Raw genomic sequence first — 16,470 nt, 5'->3', positions numbered from 1 at the left:
ACCCTCCAACTCACCCCATGGACACTTCATGCCATGAGCCTTTGTAAGGCTGGACTTGGCACCTACCCAGACTTAGCTTAGACGAGCCTGCAAAACCCAAAGTGTTTGTGGTGAGCAGCACTGAAACCAGCTCTGAAGAGGCTTCCCACACTCAGGTTTCCTCCTGCTTTGAATCCATTGTACTTCTTTAGGCATTTCAATTACCATTTTGAACACAACATCTTTGAGAGTTACTTTGCTTTGTTTGGTAGTTCAGGAGCTCACAAATGGCCCCAACTGTGGGAAATAAAAAGCAAATGAGGAAAGGGAAGTCTTTTACAGAGAAACACTTGTTCAGACTGTAGATTAGGCTCAGGACAAAGCAAGCAGAAAGAGGCAAGCTTTTCAAGAGCACGTCAACTTTGAAACCTCAGGAAGGTCAGGGCAGGCTTGCTGGCCGGAAAGGCTCTTTTATCCCATTAATATGACTGCTTCTGTGAACACAAATATTTTAGCATCTTGACTAAGTTAACTGGAACTTTTTAAAGGAAAGAATTGGCATTCAAAGAATCTAGTATGGCTTTCCAAATACAGTGGAGATAAAACAATACCCAAAATGCTATAGGCACACTTCTCTAAACTTTTTCTACCATAAACTACAAGCAAAGCTTGTCCCCGCGTCAAGCTCACTCCCACGGCAAGTCGTCCTGGCACAGAAGTCGTAGCACGGCCCTTTTCCTCTCACTCAAAAAAGCACATCTCCACCAAAGTGATGGATAGTACAGTTATTTATAAGAACAACGATGGTCTGACTAAATTTATTTCTAAGAGTAAATAATTGTCTAGAATGCAGCCAGATGCTTGCATATTATTTAATGGAGAACCACTAAAGGCTTTCTTATTAGTCAGGAATAAGACAAGAATATCACTGTTTCCACTACTATTTAACATTGTGCTGTAAGTATTAGCCAGTACAATTAGCTAAGATAAAGTAATTTGTGTTATAAGAATTATAAAGGAAAAGGTAAACTGACCTCTATTTACATGTAGTGTAATTATATATCTGAAAAGCTCCAAGGAGGGAATGGAAAAACTACTTCAAATGATAGGAAAATTAGTAAAGTAACAGGTTATAAATTTAACATACAAAAATTAATGGCCTCCATATATAGCCCACCCCCCCCAAAAAAAAAACAGTGAAAAAGTGTAATGAAAAAGAACCCATTTAGGTTAGCACATATATAAACTTTAAAAGTGTTCAAAACCTATTTGAGGAAAACTAAAACACTCCTGAAAAACAAAATAGTAGATTTGAACAAATGAAAAAAGACAAACTATGTTCTTGGATAGGAAGACTCCATCATGAAGAAATTAGTTCTTCCTTAATTATCCTGTACTTTTAACATAACCCCAGTTTAAAATGCTATCATTTTGTCAGGTGCTATAGAAGTTGATTATAAAGTTAATTTAGAGGAACAACAATCGGGACTTCCCTGGAGGTCCAGTGGTTAAATCTTCACCTTCCAATGCAGGGGGGGTGGGTTTGATCCCTGGTCGGGAATCTACGATCCGACATGCCTCATGGTCAAAAAACCAAAACATAGAACATAAGCAATATTGTAACAAATTCAATAAAGACAAAAAAACAACAACAATCAAGAATAGCCATGAAAATCCTGAAGAGAACAAAGAGAAGACCTAGCTTTTCCAAACAATTAAAATATATATAATGGAAATATGGAATCACTATTTGTGCACCAGGAACTAACATAGTATTGTGGGTCAATTGTACTGCAAAAGCAAACAAATAAACAAATTCATAGAAAAAGAGATCAGATTTATGGTTACCAAAGGCAGGTGGGAGGGAGAGGGGGAACTGGATGAAGGGTAGTAAGAAAGTACAAGCTTCCAGTTATAAGATAAATAAGTACTAGGGATATAATGTACAACATGACAAATATAATTAACACTGCTGTACGTTATATGTGAAATTTGTTAAGAGAGTAAATCCTAAGGGTTCTCATCACAAAGAAAAATGTTTTTTCATTTCTTTAATTTTGTATCTATATGAGATGATAGATGTTGACTAAACTCATTGTGATAATCACTTCATGATGTATGTAAGTCAAATCATTACGCTGTACACCTTAAACTTACACAGTGCTTTATGTCAATTATGTCTCAAGAAAACTGGAAGGAAAAAAATACTATAAAGCCTCTGTAATTAAAACATTTTGATGTTGTTGCATGAAAAGACAGATAAACCAATGGAACAAAATCGAAAAGCCAGAAATATACTATGTGCATAGGTAGAGTTAGTATACAGTAAAAGTGACTTCTCAAATCAGTAAGGAAGTGATAGTCTGCTAAAAAGTAGCATTGAAATAAATAGAGAGCCATGTGGAATAAAATAAAATGGGACCCATTCCTCACATAATATACTAGGAAAAATTCCAAGTGGATTAGAGATGTAAATGTAAGAAAAAGAAGCATTTAAATTCAATTTTTAAAAAATAAGCGTGATCACCAAAATCTGGAAATGTAGAAAATATTCTAAACTATGACTTAACATCCAGAAACAATAAGGGAAAAGACTGATGCATTCAACTACATGAAAATAAAAATAAAATCTTTTGCATGGCAAAAAAAAAAAAATTACCATAAACAAAATAAAGATAAATGACAAAATTGAAAACATTTGCAATGTGTATCATCATGCTCCCAAAATAAAGGGAAAAAAGTACCATCTAACCCGTAGAAGAATGAACTTATATAGTTTTAACAGAAAAAGAAATGCAAATGGTTCTTCAACATATGAAAAGATGCTCAACCTCACTCATAACAAGAGAAAGGAAAATTTAAAATACATTGAGATAACATTTCTCATCTATCAGCTTGGCCAAAAACCCAAAAGTTTTACAGCATGCTCTGTTGGCAAGGCTGTGGGAAGACAGTCATTCTTAAATACTGCTATAGAAAGGCAAAGTGATCAAACTTATAGGTAGGGGAATATGGGAAGTATCTCACAAAACCATATAAGCACTTCTCCTTTGATTCAGCGATCCCAATTCTAGGGACAGAAATATATGTTAGCAAAAATGTGAAAAGACACAAGCACAGGGCTCTTCGTTGCATGGTCCTTCGAAGAGCAAAAATAGGAATGCACGTCAATAGAGGACTGATTGAGTTAACTATGATACATTTATCCATGGAGAAGTATTTCTGTACTGCTGTAGCATGGTCTTCATGATATAAAGCAGCAACATTATTGACCTTTTGAGTCGATAGCTCTTTGTTGCAGGGGGTTATCCTGTGCATTTTAGGATGTTTAGCAACTCCCCTGTCTTCCATCCACTAGGTTCTAGGAAAATCCCTCCCCCGAGCTGTGACAACCAAAGATGTCTACAGACATTGTGAAATGACCCCAGGAGACAAAGCCATCCTCAGTTGAGAACTATTGATATAATGCAGCAGTCCCCAACCTTTTTGGCACCAGGGAGTGGTTTCATGGAAGACACTTTTTCCACGAGGAGGGGAGGGGGAATGGTTCAGGTGGAAATGTGAATGATGGGAAGCAGTGGGGAGCAATAGATGAAGTTTCGCTTGCTTGCCTGCCGCTCACCTCCCACTGGGCAGCCCTGGTTCCTAACAGGCCATGGACTGCTACCGGTCCACCGCCCAGGGGTTGGGGACCCTGGCTATAATGTTAAGTGAAATAGCCTGTCGAGGGGAGTGTATACAGTATGTTAATATTAATAAAATAGATGGATAAAATGTAACGTTACTGAAAAAAAAAGTTACCTGAAGAAGAAGGGAATACATGAAAGAGAAAGATACAGAAGCTAAGCTTGACTATAACTTTTTGTAAATTTAACATTGGTAATTTTACATATAATAGAAAACAAAATTAAATGTTAAAAAAGCAAGTCTAAAATTTGCAAGTAAATGGAAGCAAATGAACAAATATGTGTATCCAGTTGGGAGCATGTATGCACAGGGAAGAGCTATTCTAAGTGACTTTACATATACTAATTTGACTGTATATGCCTAGTGGGATAAACCCAAAGGACAAAAAGACAAAATAATATCAAATTAGTTTGAATGACCATAATTGTAATGTGATTATAATAACAATGTTGGTGTTATTCAGAGACTTGGGCATGTATTTCAGATATGTGAACATTCAGATGGGTGAATAATTATGGTGATGTCATTGAGCATGAGAAATGTCATCATGAGAGAAAGAAGATAGGTAAAAAGAATGAGATTAAGTAAAAACCTTGATGGGTACCTTAATATTGTCTTTTGTTTTGTTTTTCATTGAAGTATAATTGACTTACAATATCGTATTCGTTTCAGGTGTGCAAAATAATGCCTCGATATTTTTGTGCATTACAAAATGATCGCCACGATAAGTCTACTTACCATTTGCCACCATAAAAAGTTACTATAACATTATCAATTATACTGTATTCCCTTTGCTGTACATTACATACCTGCGACTTATTTACTTTGTGACTGGAAGTTGTACGTCTTAATCCCCTTGTTTCACTTATTTCCCCACTTCTCTCCCTTCTGGAAACCACCAATTTGCTCTCTGTATCTATGGGTCTGTTTCTGTTTTGTTATGTTTGCTTTGTTTTTTAGTTTCCACATATAAATGAAATCACAGAGTATTTGTCCTTTTCTGAGTTTTTTCACTTAGCATAATACTCTCTGTGTCCATCCATATTGTCGCAAATGGCAAGGTTTCATTCTTTTTTATTACTGAGTAATATTCCATTGTTTGTGTGTGTGTTTCTGTGTGTATGTATACACACACACACACACACACCACCTTCTTTATCCATTCATCTATTGATGGCCACTTAGGTTGCTTCCATATCTTGGCTACAGTAAATAATGCTGCCATGAACATAAGGGTACATATGTCTTTTTGAATTAGTGCTTTTTTTTCTTCAGAGAAATACCCAGAAGTGGGATTTCTGGATCATGTGATAGTTCAATTTAAAAATTTTTAGGAACCTCCATACTGTTTTCCATAGCAGCACTACCAATTTACATTCCTACTAACAGTGCATGAAGGTTTCCTTTTCTCAGCCTCTTCATCAACGTTTGTTATTTGTGGTCTTTTTGACCATACTGACAGGTGTGAAGTGATATCTCATTGTGGTTTTTATTTGCATTTCCCTGATGATTAGTGATGTTGAGCATCTTTTCATGTGTCTGTTGGACATCTGTATGTCTTCTCTGGATAAATGTCTATTCAGGTCCTCTGCCCATTTTTTATTCAGGTTGGGTTTTTGATGTTGAGTTGTATGAGTTCTTTGTATATTTTGTATATTAACCCCTTATCAGATATATCATTTGCAAATATCTTCTCCCATTCAGCAGGTTGCCTTTTTGTTTTGTTGATAGTTTCCTTCACTATGCAAATGTTTTTTAGTTTGATGTTGTCCCATTTGGTTTGTTTTTGGCTTTGTTGGCTTTTATTTCTGTAGCCTGGAGAGACATATTCAAAAAATATATTGCTAACACAACATCAAAGAGTGTTATGCCTATGTTTTCTTCTAAGAGTTTTATGATTTCAGCTCTTACATTTAAATCTTTAATCCATTTTGGGTTATTTTTGCATAGGGTGTAAGAAAGTAGTTCAGTGTGATCTTTTGCATATAACTGTCCAGGTTTTCCAACACAATTTACTAAAGAGGCTGGCTTTTCACCATTGTATCTTCTTGCCTCCTTTGTCATAGATTAATGGACCATATAAGCGTAAGTTTATTTCTGGGCTATCTGGTCTGTTCCATTGATCTATGTCTCTGTTTTGGTGCCAGTACCATATTTCATTGATTAATGTAGCCTGGTAGGATAGTTCAGGTAGCGTGATACCTCCAGGTTTTTTCTTCTTTCTCAAGATTGGGGTCTTTTGTATTTCCATACAAATTTTAGAATTATTTGTTCTAGTTCTGTGAAAAATGCCAATTTTTTTTTGATAGGGATTGCATTGAATTTGTAGATTGCCTTAAGTAGTATGGTCATTTTAACAATATTAATTCTTTCAATCTAAGAAGATGGTATATCTTTCCATCTGTTTGTGTCATTGTCAGTTTCTTTCATCAGTCAGTGTCTTATAGTTTTGAGTACAGGTCTTTTACCTCCTTGGTTAGATTTATTCCTAGGTATTTTATTCTTTTTGATACAATTGTAAGTTGGATTGTTTTCTTAATTTCTCTTTCTGATAGTTCATCATTAATGTATAAAAATGCAGCAGATTTCTGTATATTAATTTTGTATCCTGCAACTTTACTGAATTTATTTATCAGTTCCAATAGTTTTTTGGTGGTGGTGTTAGCATTTTCTATATATAGTATCATGTCATCTGCAAGCAGTGACAGTTGTACTTCTTTTCCAATTTGAATTTTTAAATTTCTTGTCTGATTTCTATGACTAAGATTTCTAATACGTAAAAGAATTTCCAATTGCATGAAAATGGTGAGAGTGGGCATCCTTGTCTTGTTCCTTTCTTAGAGGAAATGCTTTCAGTTTTTCACCCTTAAGTATGATGTTGGCTGTGGGTTTGCCATATGTGGACTTTATTATGTTGAGGTGTGTTCCCTCTATACCTACTATGTTGAGAGTTTTTATCATAAATGGATGTTGAATTTTGTCAGAAGCCTTTTCTGCATCTTCTGAGATTATCATATGATTTCTATTCTTCAATTTGTTAATATGGTGTATCACATTGACTGATTTGTGGATGCTGAACCATCCATCCTTCCATCCCTGGGATAAATCCTACTTGATTATGGTGTATAATCCTTTTAATGTATTGTTGAATTCAGTTTGTTAATATTTTGTTGAGGATTTTTGCATCTATGTTCATCAGTGATATTGGCCTCTAATTTTCTTTTTGGCAGGTATCTTTGTCTGGTTTTGGTATCAGGGTTCCACTGACCTCGTAGAATGAGTTCAGTAGCATTCCTTCCTCTTCAATTTTCTGGAATATTTTGAGAAGCATAGATACTGACTCTTGAAACATTTTGTAGAATTCACCTGTGATGCCATCTGGTCCTGGACTTCTGTTTGTTGGGAGTTTTTTGATTACTGATTCAGTTTCAGTACTGGTAATTGATCTGTTCATATTTTCTACCTTCCTGATACAGTCTTGGGAGATTATAAGTTTCTAGGAATTTACTTATTTCCTCTAGGTTGTCCATTTTATTGACATAAAATTTGTCATAGTGATATCTTATGATCCTTTGTATTTCTGTGGTATCAGTTGTAACATCTCTTTCATTTTTAATTTTATCTATTTGGGCCCTCTCCCTTTTCTTTTTGATGAATCTGGCTGAAGGTTTTTCTTGTTGCCTGAGGTAGGCTTACATCGTTTTACTTCCCTCTTAGTCTTGCTTTGGCTGCATCCCATACATTTTGGGTCATTGTGTTTCCATTTTCCTTTGTCTCCAGGTATGTTTTTTATTTCTTCTTTGATTTCCTCAGTGACCCATTGGTTGTTTAGTAGCATATTGTTTAACTTCTACATCTGTGTTTTTTGCAGTTTTTTTCTTGTGATTGATTTCTAGTCTCATAATGTGGTGGTTGGAAGAGATGCTTGATATGATTTCAATATTCTTAAAGTTGTTGAGATTTGTTTTGTGGCCTAGCACGTGATCTCTGCTGGAGAATGTTCCATGTGTGTCTGAAAAGAATGTGTATTCTGCTGCTTTTGAATGTAATGTTCTATATATTATATATATATCAATTAAGTCCATGTGGTTAATGTGTCATTTAAGGCCAATGTTTCCTTATTGATTTTCTGTCTAGATGATCTGTCCATTGGCATAAGTGGAGTGTTAAAGTTCCCTACAATTATTGTATTACTGTTATTTTCTCCCTTTATGTTGTTAATATTTGCTATATGTATTTATGTGTGCCTATGTTGAGTAAATATATATTTACAATTGTTATATCTTCTTGTTGCATTGATCCCTTTAACATTATGTAATACCCTTCTTTGTCCCTTGTTACAGTCTTTGTTTTAAAGTCTATTTTGTCTAAGTATTGCTACTCCAGCTTTCTTTTGATTTCCATTTGCATGGAGTACCTTTTCCCATTCTCTCACTTTCAGTCTGCACGTGTCTCTAGATCTGAAACGAGTCTCTTGTAGGCAGCATATATGTAGGTCTTGTTTTCTTTTTTATCCATTCAGTCACTCTATGTCTTTTGTTGGAACATTTAGTCCATTTCCATTAAAGTAATTATTGATGGATATGTACTTATTGCCATTTTGTTAATTGTTTTCTGATTGTTTTTGTAGTTCTCCTTTGTTCCTTTTATTCTCTTGCAATCTTCCCTTGTGATTTGATCACTATCTTTAGTGTTCATTTGGATTCTTTTCTCTTTATTTTTTTTGTGTCTATTAAAGGTTTTTGATTTGTGGTTACCATGAGATTCATATATAACATCTAATATGTATGGGTATCTATTTTAAGTTGATGATTTCTTAAGTTTAAATGCATTCTAACAGCCCCACATTTTTACTCCTTTCCCCCCCACATTTTATGTTTTTGAAAACATATTTTACATCTTTTTATTCTGTGTATTCCTTATCTACTTATTGTAGATAAAGATGTTTTTACTGTTTTTGTCTTTTCACCTTCCTACTAGCTTTATAAGTGCTTGGTCCATTACCTTGACTATATTTTGCTTTTACCAGTGAGATTTTTCCCATCATAATTTTTTAAATTTCTATTTGTGGCCTTTTCTTTTCCACTTAGAGAAATCCCTTTAATATTTCCTGTAAGGTTGCTTTAGTGGTGATGAACTCCTTTAGCTTTTGCTTGTCTTTAAAACTCTTTATCTCTCCTTCAGTTCTGAATGATATCCTTACCAGATAGATTATTTTTGGATGTAGGCTTTTTTCCCTTTCAGCACTTGGATATATTATGCCATTTCCTTCTGGTCTGCAAATATTCTGCTGAAAAGTCAGCTGAGAGTCTTATGGGAGTTCCCTTGCTTATAACTAGTTGCTTTTCTCTCGCTGCTTTTAAGGATCTCTCTTGGGACTTCCCTGGTGGTCCAGTGGTTAAGAATCTGCCTTCCAATGCAGGGGATGTGAGTTGAATCCCTGGTCAGGGATCTAAGATCCCACATGCCACAGGGCAACTAAGCCCGAGTGCTCTGGAGCCCATGCACCACAATGAAAGATCCTGCATGCTGCAACTAAGACTCGTGCAGCCAAATAAATAAATATTTAAAAAATAAATTATAAAAAATAAAAATGATAAAAAAGGATGAGTATCTTTAATTTTTGACATTTTTATTATTATTTGTCTTGGCGTGGACTCTCTGTACTTCCTGGGCCTGGATATCTGTTTCCTTTCCCAGGTTAGGAAAATTTTCAGCTAGTATATCGTCAAGTATGCTCTCTGCCCCTTTCTCTCTCTATTCTCCTTCTGGGACCTTTAGTGTGCTTGATGTTGGCCTAGAGGTCTCTTAAATTATTCTCATTTTTTGTAATTCTTTTTTTTGTTGTTTTCTGTTTAGCTTGGGATTTCCACTACTCTGTCTTCTAGTTCACTGATCCTTTACTCTGTATCATCTAATCTACTGTTGACTTCTTCTAGAGTGTTTCTTTACTTCAGTTATCATGTTCCTCAGCTCTGTTTGGTTTTTCTTCATATTTTCTAACTCTTCGTTAAAACTTATGACTCTGCTCATCCATTCTTTCCCCAAGCTCGTTAAGCATCTTTATGATCATCCTCTTAAATTCTATGGGAGTAGATTGCTCATCTCCCCTATGCTTAGTTCTTCTTCTGGGGTTTGGTCTTGTTCTTTCATTTAGGACATATTACTCTGTCTCCTCATTTTACCTTATTTTTTGTGTTTGTTTTATGTATTAGGTAGTTCAGGTATGTTTCCTGGTCTTGGAGAAGTAGCCTTGTGTAGGAGACATCCTATGCAGCCCAGCTACACACTACCCTCTTTTCACCAGGGCTATATATTCTAGTGGTGCCTCCTATGTGGGCTGCATGGGGTCTTTTGTTGTGGCAAAGTCAGCTACTGTGGATGTGCTGGTAGGCTCTCAGCTCAATTGGCTGCCAGGCCCTGCCACATGCAGTGGCTGCTGTCCTACAGTGGGTGGGGTTGGATCCCAGTGCAGCTGGCCACGTGATTCGGGGGGTCCCAGGGCTGGTGCCAGGCCACTGATAGACAGGGTTGTTGACAACTTAATTTTGAATTGGTAGTATCAATATGAACTCATGAAATAATTGTTTAAAACAAAACACTTTCCTGACTCTGTCCACTGAAAAAATAGCAAAGCTAGCAGCAGTAAGCATTCCTAGCACCAGACTGTGGTCTCTAAATGCCACTTCTAACTAAAAAGAAACCAACACTTCTTGGAGAAATGGATAATTCAAGACTGGGGCAGAAAAAATGTAAAAGATGACCCTGAAAAAATTACCAGCAGCAATTATTGGAAAGCAAGGAAGCTATCAAAGACTACTTGGGTTGTGTCAGAACATTGCAGAAGCCAACTTGAAGAGGCTCCCCATGGCCAAGGAAGGACCATTTGTGCATCAATAAATATAGTAACTGCAGTAGACAGAAACTCATTAGATGTGATTGAATTCATGAGCTCATCATGATGCTTGAAAAAAAATACCTCATTGATCACTTTGGGAGGAGCTGAAGAACCAACTCATTATTTTGAAAAGATCAAGGAAAAGAATTCTCCTTCCTTTTCAACATGAAGTGTACTTCAGAGTAACCAAATAATTGAAGAGAACTTTCTTTTTAGAACTATTCTAGCTAATAAGTGAGGAAGAAATCATAGAATTAAAACACTACTGTTTTGTATTTTTAATGAATTAATGTTATCTATATCATCAGTGGCTGCTAATATCATGGAACAAGATAGAGAACTAGACTTTATATTTCTACAGATGGAAATATATCACCCATGAAAGATTTTTGTCGAAAAAAAAGGAGGAAATTGAATGTGAATTTTATTGTCTCCTACATAAAACTACCAAGTTATAAGAAATACACGGGACAGAGGAACATGTAGAACAAAACCATGGGGATACAATAAGCAAAATTCAGACTGTGGGAACTAAAGAGGAAATGGCTCAGTTTTTTGATTGCCAACAATAACAACATAAGAATTGCAAGGAAATCAATGAAGATAGAAGGGGAACCTACAAATTAAAAGATAATTAAAGGAAATGTCAATCAAATGTAATGTCTGTGCCTTATTTGCATATCCTGGTTAAAAGAAACTGAAAATATATATGCACATGTACACAAACATATATAACTCATTACAAAACAATTACAGAAGTATGAACACCAACTGAATATTTAAAGACATTAAGGAATTCCTGTTTTCTCTGTTTAGATGCAGTAGTGGTATTGTGTGTATGTGTGTGTTTATTTTGAGTCCCTATCTTTTAGAGATGTACACTGAAATTATATGATGTCTGGGACTTGCTTCAAAATAATATGAGGGAGCAGGTGGAGATGAATGGACATAAAGTTGAAACAAGGTTAGCCATGAATTGATCATTGTCAAAGCTGAGTGATGAATCTTCAGGGTTCGTTAAGCTTCTTTTATAAAATCTGCCTGAAAATTTTTGAACCAACTTGGGAACTTCATATTTTAACTATCATTAGTACCATGTTCTTTGCTCAACACCTCCCATCTGAAGGAGAGCCACCTCTGTATCCACACCTCCCTTTCCTCTGCCTCTTTGTTACTTATCTTGTCACTGCCTCCACATTAGGTCTACTATAAGAAGCACATAACAAGAACGGAAGATAATAGGAACTTAACAAGCTAAGGTCACCTTGTGATCTCTTACATTGTGCCTCAAATAATCTCCTAGAATTATCACCCCCCACCCCAGAGGCTGTCTCATCTGTTCACTTAATCGTGAGAATATCGATCCTCATAGTTTATGTTCCTGCTAACGTGAACTATGGGTTTATCGCCAACCTCTAATTACAGAGTGCTTTCATAGGAATCTTCCTACATATTAAAGTACTTGCTAGAAGCTGGGATCCAGGAACATAGAGGGAGGAGAGAAGGAGGGAGCCTCTTTTACTAGAAATGAGTAAATTGGCATTAGTCATCACTCTTGTCTCCTTTTAACTATAGGTATTTATCAAAGTGCTGGATAATAATGATAATGGCCCAGAATTCTCTCAGCCAAATTACGATGTGACAATTTCCGAGGATGTGCTTCCAGATACTGAGATATTGCAGATTGAAGCCACAGACAGAGATGAGAAGCACAAGCTAAGCTATACTGTCCACAGCAGCATAGATTCTGTCAGCATGAGGAAGTTCCGGATTGACCCCAGCACTGGCGTGCTCTACACAGCTGAGAGGCTGGACCACGAAGCCCAGGACAAGCACATACTCAACATAATGGTAGGACCAAACTGCTTAATATGCTCTCTTAGCAGAATCACTGACCATCCAAGGCACATGCCTTAGCCTTCAGATGTACAGGGCCCTTGAATTTTGTAAGTAGTAGTAAATTTGGTCTTTTCAGCAGCAGGGTTGCATTCATTCTTGCCTTTTTAGTTCAGTGAGGAATTACTATTGTTAGATAGTGACTTCATATGTTTGCCAAACTGAAGTATTAGATGAGCTCTACAGACAGTGGCCGCTCAGTAAAGGCTGCTGACAGCCTGATTTGAGCAGGAAGGAACAGGCCGTGTTTCTGTACTGGTTCACATCCAGAAGATTTTGTGGAAAAGTTTAAAAGAAGTTCCTTGAGAAGTTAATTACAAGGGTAATCATTTATTCAACCTGTACAATGCTCAGCCCTTGGAAGCATTTAGAGAACTGATTGATTACTTATTGCACTGGCATTGGACCTAGTGGTAAATACTGGCCCACAAAAGAGATCTTAAAACTCACCAAAGCCTACAGAGAATGTTGAATTTGGGTTCATGGGGTCTCCAAATTATGTAGAAGATGCTTTCATTTTAAAACAAAGTTTGGCTAGTTTACATTAACTGGGAAGTAAAGATTAGTAATAAACACCCTTGTTTATGACCTAAAACCTGTCCCTTTAACTATCCAAGAACCCTATGGGCAATTGTACAACCACTGCCTAACAGGGCCCCCCTGAGTTCCTTAAGACCAGGTAGGATGGCAGAGATGTAATTTTTGTACTGATTGGCTTTAAAATACACTAAGATGCTTCCAATTCCCAAGCAGCTGAAGTACTCTTCCACGAAGTACTACTCTTCCTTTCCAAGTCTCTGGGCAAGAAGAAACTAGAGTTCCATGCCTTTGGCTATGGTTTCCAGATGAGACTCCAGGGAACGGAAGAGGGACTCAGGGTCCATCAGATCCATCCCTCTGGTCATTCATTCATTCATTCAACAGATATTTCTCAAGCACCTACTGTATACTAAATTCTGTTCTAGGCACCGAGGGTATAAAAGAGACAAAGTCTCTGCACCTTTGGACATTCAATTGGAACAGACCTAGATTTCAATAATCCCAAAGTACAGAGTCAAGTTTGGTCCTTGGGTGGGGCAGGCTGGTCTACAGACAGGGAAACTCATCACACTCACCGGCTGGCTTTTTGCATATATCTCTTCAGGAGCAGAAATCTACTGCCAGTGACTAACTCTATTCTCATGATTTCTTCAAGCCATTTCTGTTCATTCTTTCATTAACAAACTTAGAATTCAGTGCACTTACCCTGTATCATTTATGTAAGTGAATATTTAGAGCAAACAACTCTTTTATGTTGCCTCTCTCCAAGCTAAGCCCTTATAGTCATTTTGCTCAATTCCTTTTAGGTAATATTTCTGAAAACCCCTTTCCCTTTGATAGCTTTTCTTGGTATATTTTCTAATTTCTTCAAATCTCTCTGGAGTTAGGGGATCTAAAACTGAACAAGCAAAAAGCACACATTGGATTAATGCTACATACAATGATAGCAAAATCATGTGTTTGAGTTAAAGAATTGATTAGTTGCAAGCTTCTGCCATATGCAAGCCAGGGAAAACTTTAAAGCAGTCAGGCAAGGTTCTTTGGTGATTTCACAGTGCTGGGGTCTCACATTTCAAAAATTAAGATTTGATTCATCTTCCCAGTGGTCAGCGTTCTCTCTTAGTTCTGGGACTTCATTTATGTTGGTTCTTCTTGCCTGAAATATATGCCACACACCCCGTCCCCCAGCACATTACTACTTCTACTTGGTTTTGTTACCTTTTCCAAGCTAGGCTAACATCCTTACTAATTACTCATATTCTGGCACTTACCTCTGGGCCTATCTTTCTACTTATTTGTTTGGATTCCCCAGTCAACTATAAGGTTCTTGAGGTCAGGAACTGTATCTCATCCACCGCTGAACCACAAGAGTCAACCCCAGGACTTAGTAGATAATAGATGATGATAAAGGTTTGTTGAATGAATGAATGAATGACAATGGCTACATTGCATTCATTAATTCCACATTTTAGTTTCCCCTTTACAAGGGCCTCCATCCACCATTCCATTAGCAACTGTATACACAAATTCTTGGGGGTGGAGGGTGGCGGGGGGCAGAGGAAAGTGCTGTGTTTGTGATATCCTGACATCGGTTCTACAAGCACAGACTGAACACAGACCAGAGGCCAGGCATAATGCTGAGCAATAAAGACAGCGTGGCCCCAGCTCTCACTGTGTCACGATCAGCATCCTCACTCTATAATAGCACTGCTTACTGAATACCTGCTCCGGGCCTGGGACTGGGTCAAGCGGTTTTTGTGCATTATTTCATTTTGATTTCACTTTAGGCACAGCCAGGTGAATTCTTTGCAACTTAAAGATTTTAGTCCTACTGCTTCTTATATTTTGCCTAAAGGTCAGAGATCAGGAGTTTCCTTATCGAAGAAACTTGGCCCGAGTCATTGTGAACGTGGAAGATGCTAATGATCACAGCCCCTATTTTACCAACCCGCTGTATGAAGCATCTGTGTTTGAATCGGCTGCTCTGGGATCAGCTGTACTGCAAGTGACGGCTCTGGACAAAGACAAAGGGGAAAATGCAGAACTCATATATACCATAGAAGCAGGTGAGAGCTGGTGCAGATTGCTGTGTCATGCATGGCATTGGACCCTCAGTAGTATTTATCACCATGTAAAATTCACATAGTTACCACTGGAATGTCTCCAGATGAATTTTTTGGCCAAGCAACTGCCCTATTTGCACAACGATGGTGTATCAGGTTCCTGGCATTTCAGTAATATGTTTTTCATCATTGACAGCGAAGAAGGAGTTTCCTTTTACTGTGTTCAATCTCAGATTTTTCTGGAATGGAGAAGAGAGAAGAATGTGTAATAAACTCGGTGGCTTTTACTGATGGGTCAACAAGCCTTGGCCTCAGACTAAAATAACCAAAGCCTCCCGTCATTTGAGGGCTGCCAGAGAGTTTGGTGAATTGAATCTTAAAGGTCAATGCTTACTTGTCAGTAGGTGAGCTGTGGGCTTGTGGGCTTCAGAAATTCCTAGGGTTAGGGTTAGGTTTAGCACAAACTCACTTCATTGGAGGTGATCTGAGTAGCAGAGTAGTTGGTAGGTACTGAACTGCTTGCTTAACCTGACAGATAAATAAATGCAGATTCTCGTGTTGTTAAATTTGAGATTTTTTTTAAAAAATCAATTTTAGTATCTAGAAAGCAAGACCGTAGTTTCCTGATGGTTTGCAGTTGGACAGTTAGAAAATATTTATGGCAGAAGAGATGAATGTCCAAGCAAAGACAGGACTGTGAGCCTAAAAATTACAAATATCCTTTATCTGCTCTATTTTCCCTTCCCCTGTTCTGTCTTTTTTGAATATTCAAGCCTCATATTCCCAAAACATTCTGCAACATTATGTCTGTCGTGCATAATGCCAAATGCTGTTTCCTTTCCTGCCAGCACTGGAAAGGCTTCTTTCCCTTGATGTAAATATGGAGCATTTTTGTGAGCGGTTGAATTAAAATATGAATGCTAGAATGACAGTTCTGGACTAAAAAATATTAGAAAAACAGCCAATGACTTTCTTTAAAAATAGCTCCTGTATTTACTGACAATCTAAATCTATTTCCTTTATTAGGCACCTACATTTTACATGAGTCTGTGCTAAACTCTATACCAAAAAAGAAGAAAAGATGTTGGTTCAGAACAGCCAGGTACCCCAAGAGAATTCACCCCTTTCTTTTCCAGATTTCCATGGAATTTCCTTTTAGCCTAAAGCCTGACAGTACTCTTTTTATAAACGCTATTTTTCATCTCTTGTTTGTCAGAGGATATTTTAATTATTTCATTACACAGTCCTTGTTCTTTTAGCTTCACAAATAATATAGGGAAACTTTAAAATACATATATTTAAATATTGCCACAGGAAATGTCACCTAACCCAAGAAATCTTTATGTCCGTTCTATAGTTTTCCCCTAATCTTATGTATTTTTTCTTTTCTCGTAATTCATTCATGCA

General features: G+C 37.0%; 1 protein-coding gene across 2 annotated transcripts in view; it reads left to right on the top strand.

Moving 5' to 3' along the window:
- The window catches only part of FAT3 (FAT atypical cadherin 3), a 552,420-nt gene that overhangs the window by 430,136 nt on the left and 105,814 nt on the right, over positions 1–16,470 (top strand). For both annotated transcript variants that reach the window (XM_024731307.1, XM_024731305.1), the window contains exons 7-8: positions 12,140–12,415; positions 14,856–15,066. In XM_024731307.1, coding sequence (XP_024587075.1) covers positions 12,140–12,415; positions 14,856–15,066 — 487 coding nt within the window. The remainder of the gene's footprint in view (positions 1–12,139; positions 12,416–14,855; positions 15,067–16,470) is intronic.

The sequence above is a fragment of the Neophocaena asiaeorientalis genome, unplaced genomic scaffold, assembly GCF_003031525.2.
Source record: "Neophocaena asiaeorientalis asiaeorientalis breed wild unplaced genomic scaffold, Neophocaena_asiaeorientalis_V1.1 scaffold143, whole genome shotgun sequence".
NCBI lineage: Eukaryota > Metazoa > Chordata > Mammalia > Artiodactyla > Phocoenidae > Neophocaena > Neophocaena asiaeorientalis.
This window is presented reverse-complemented; position numbering and strand designations above follow the sequence as displayed.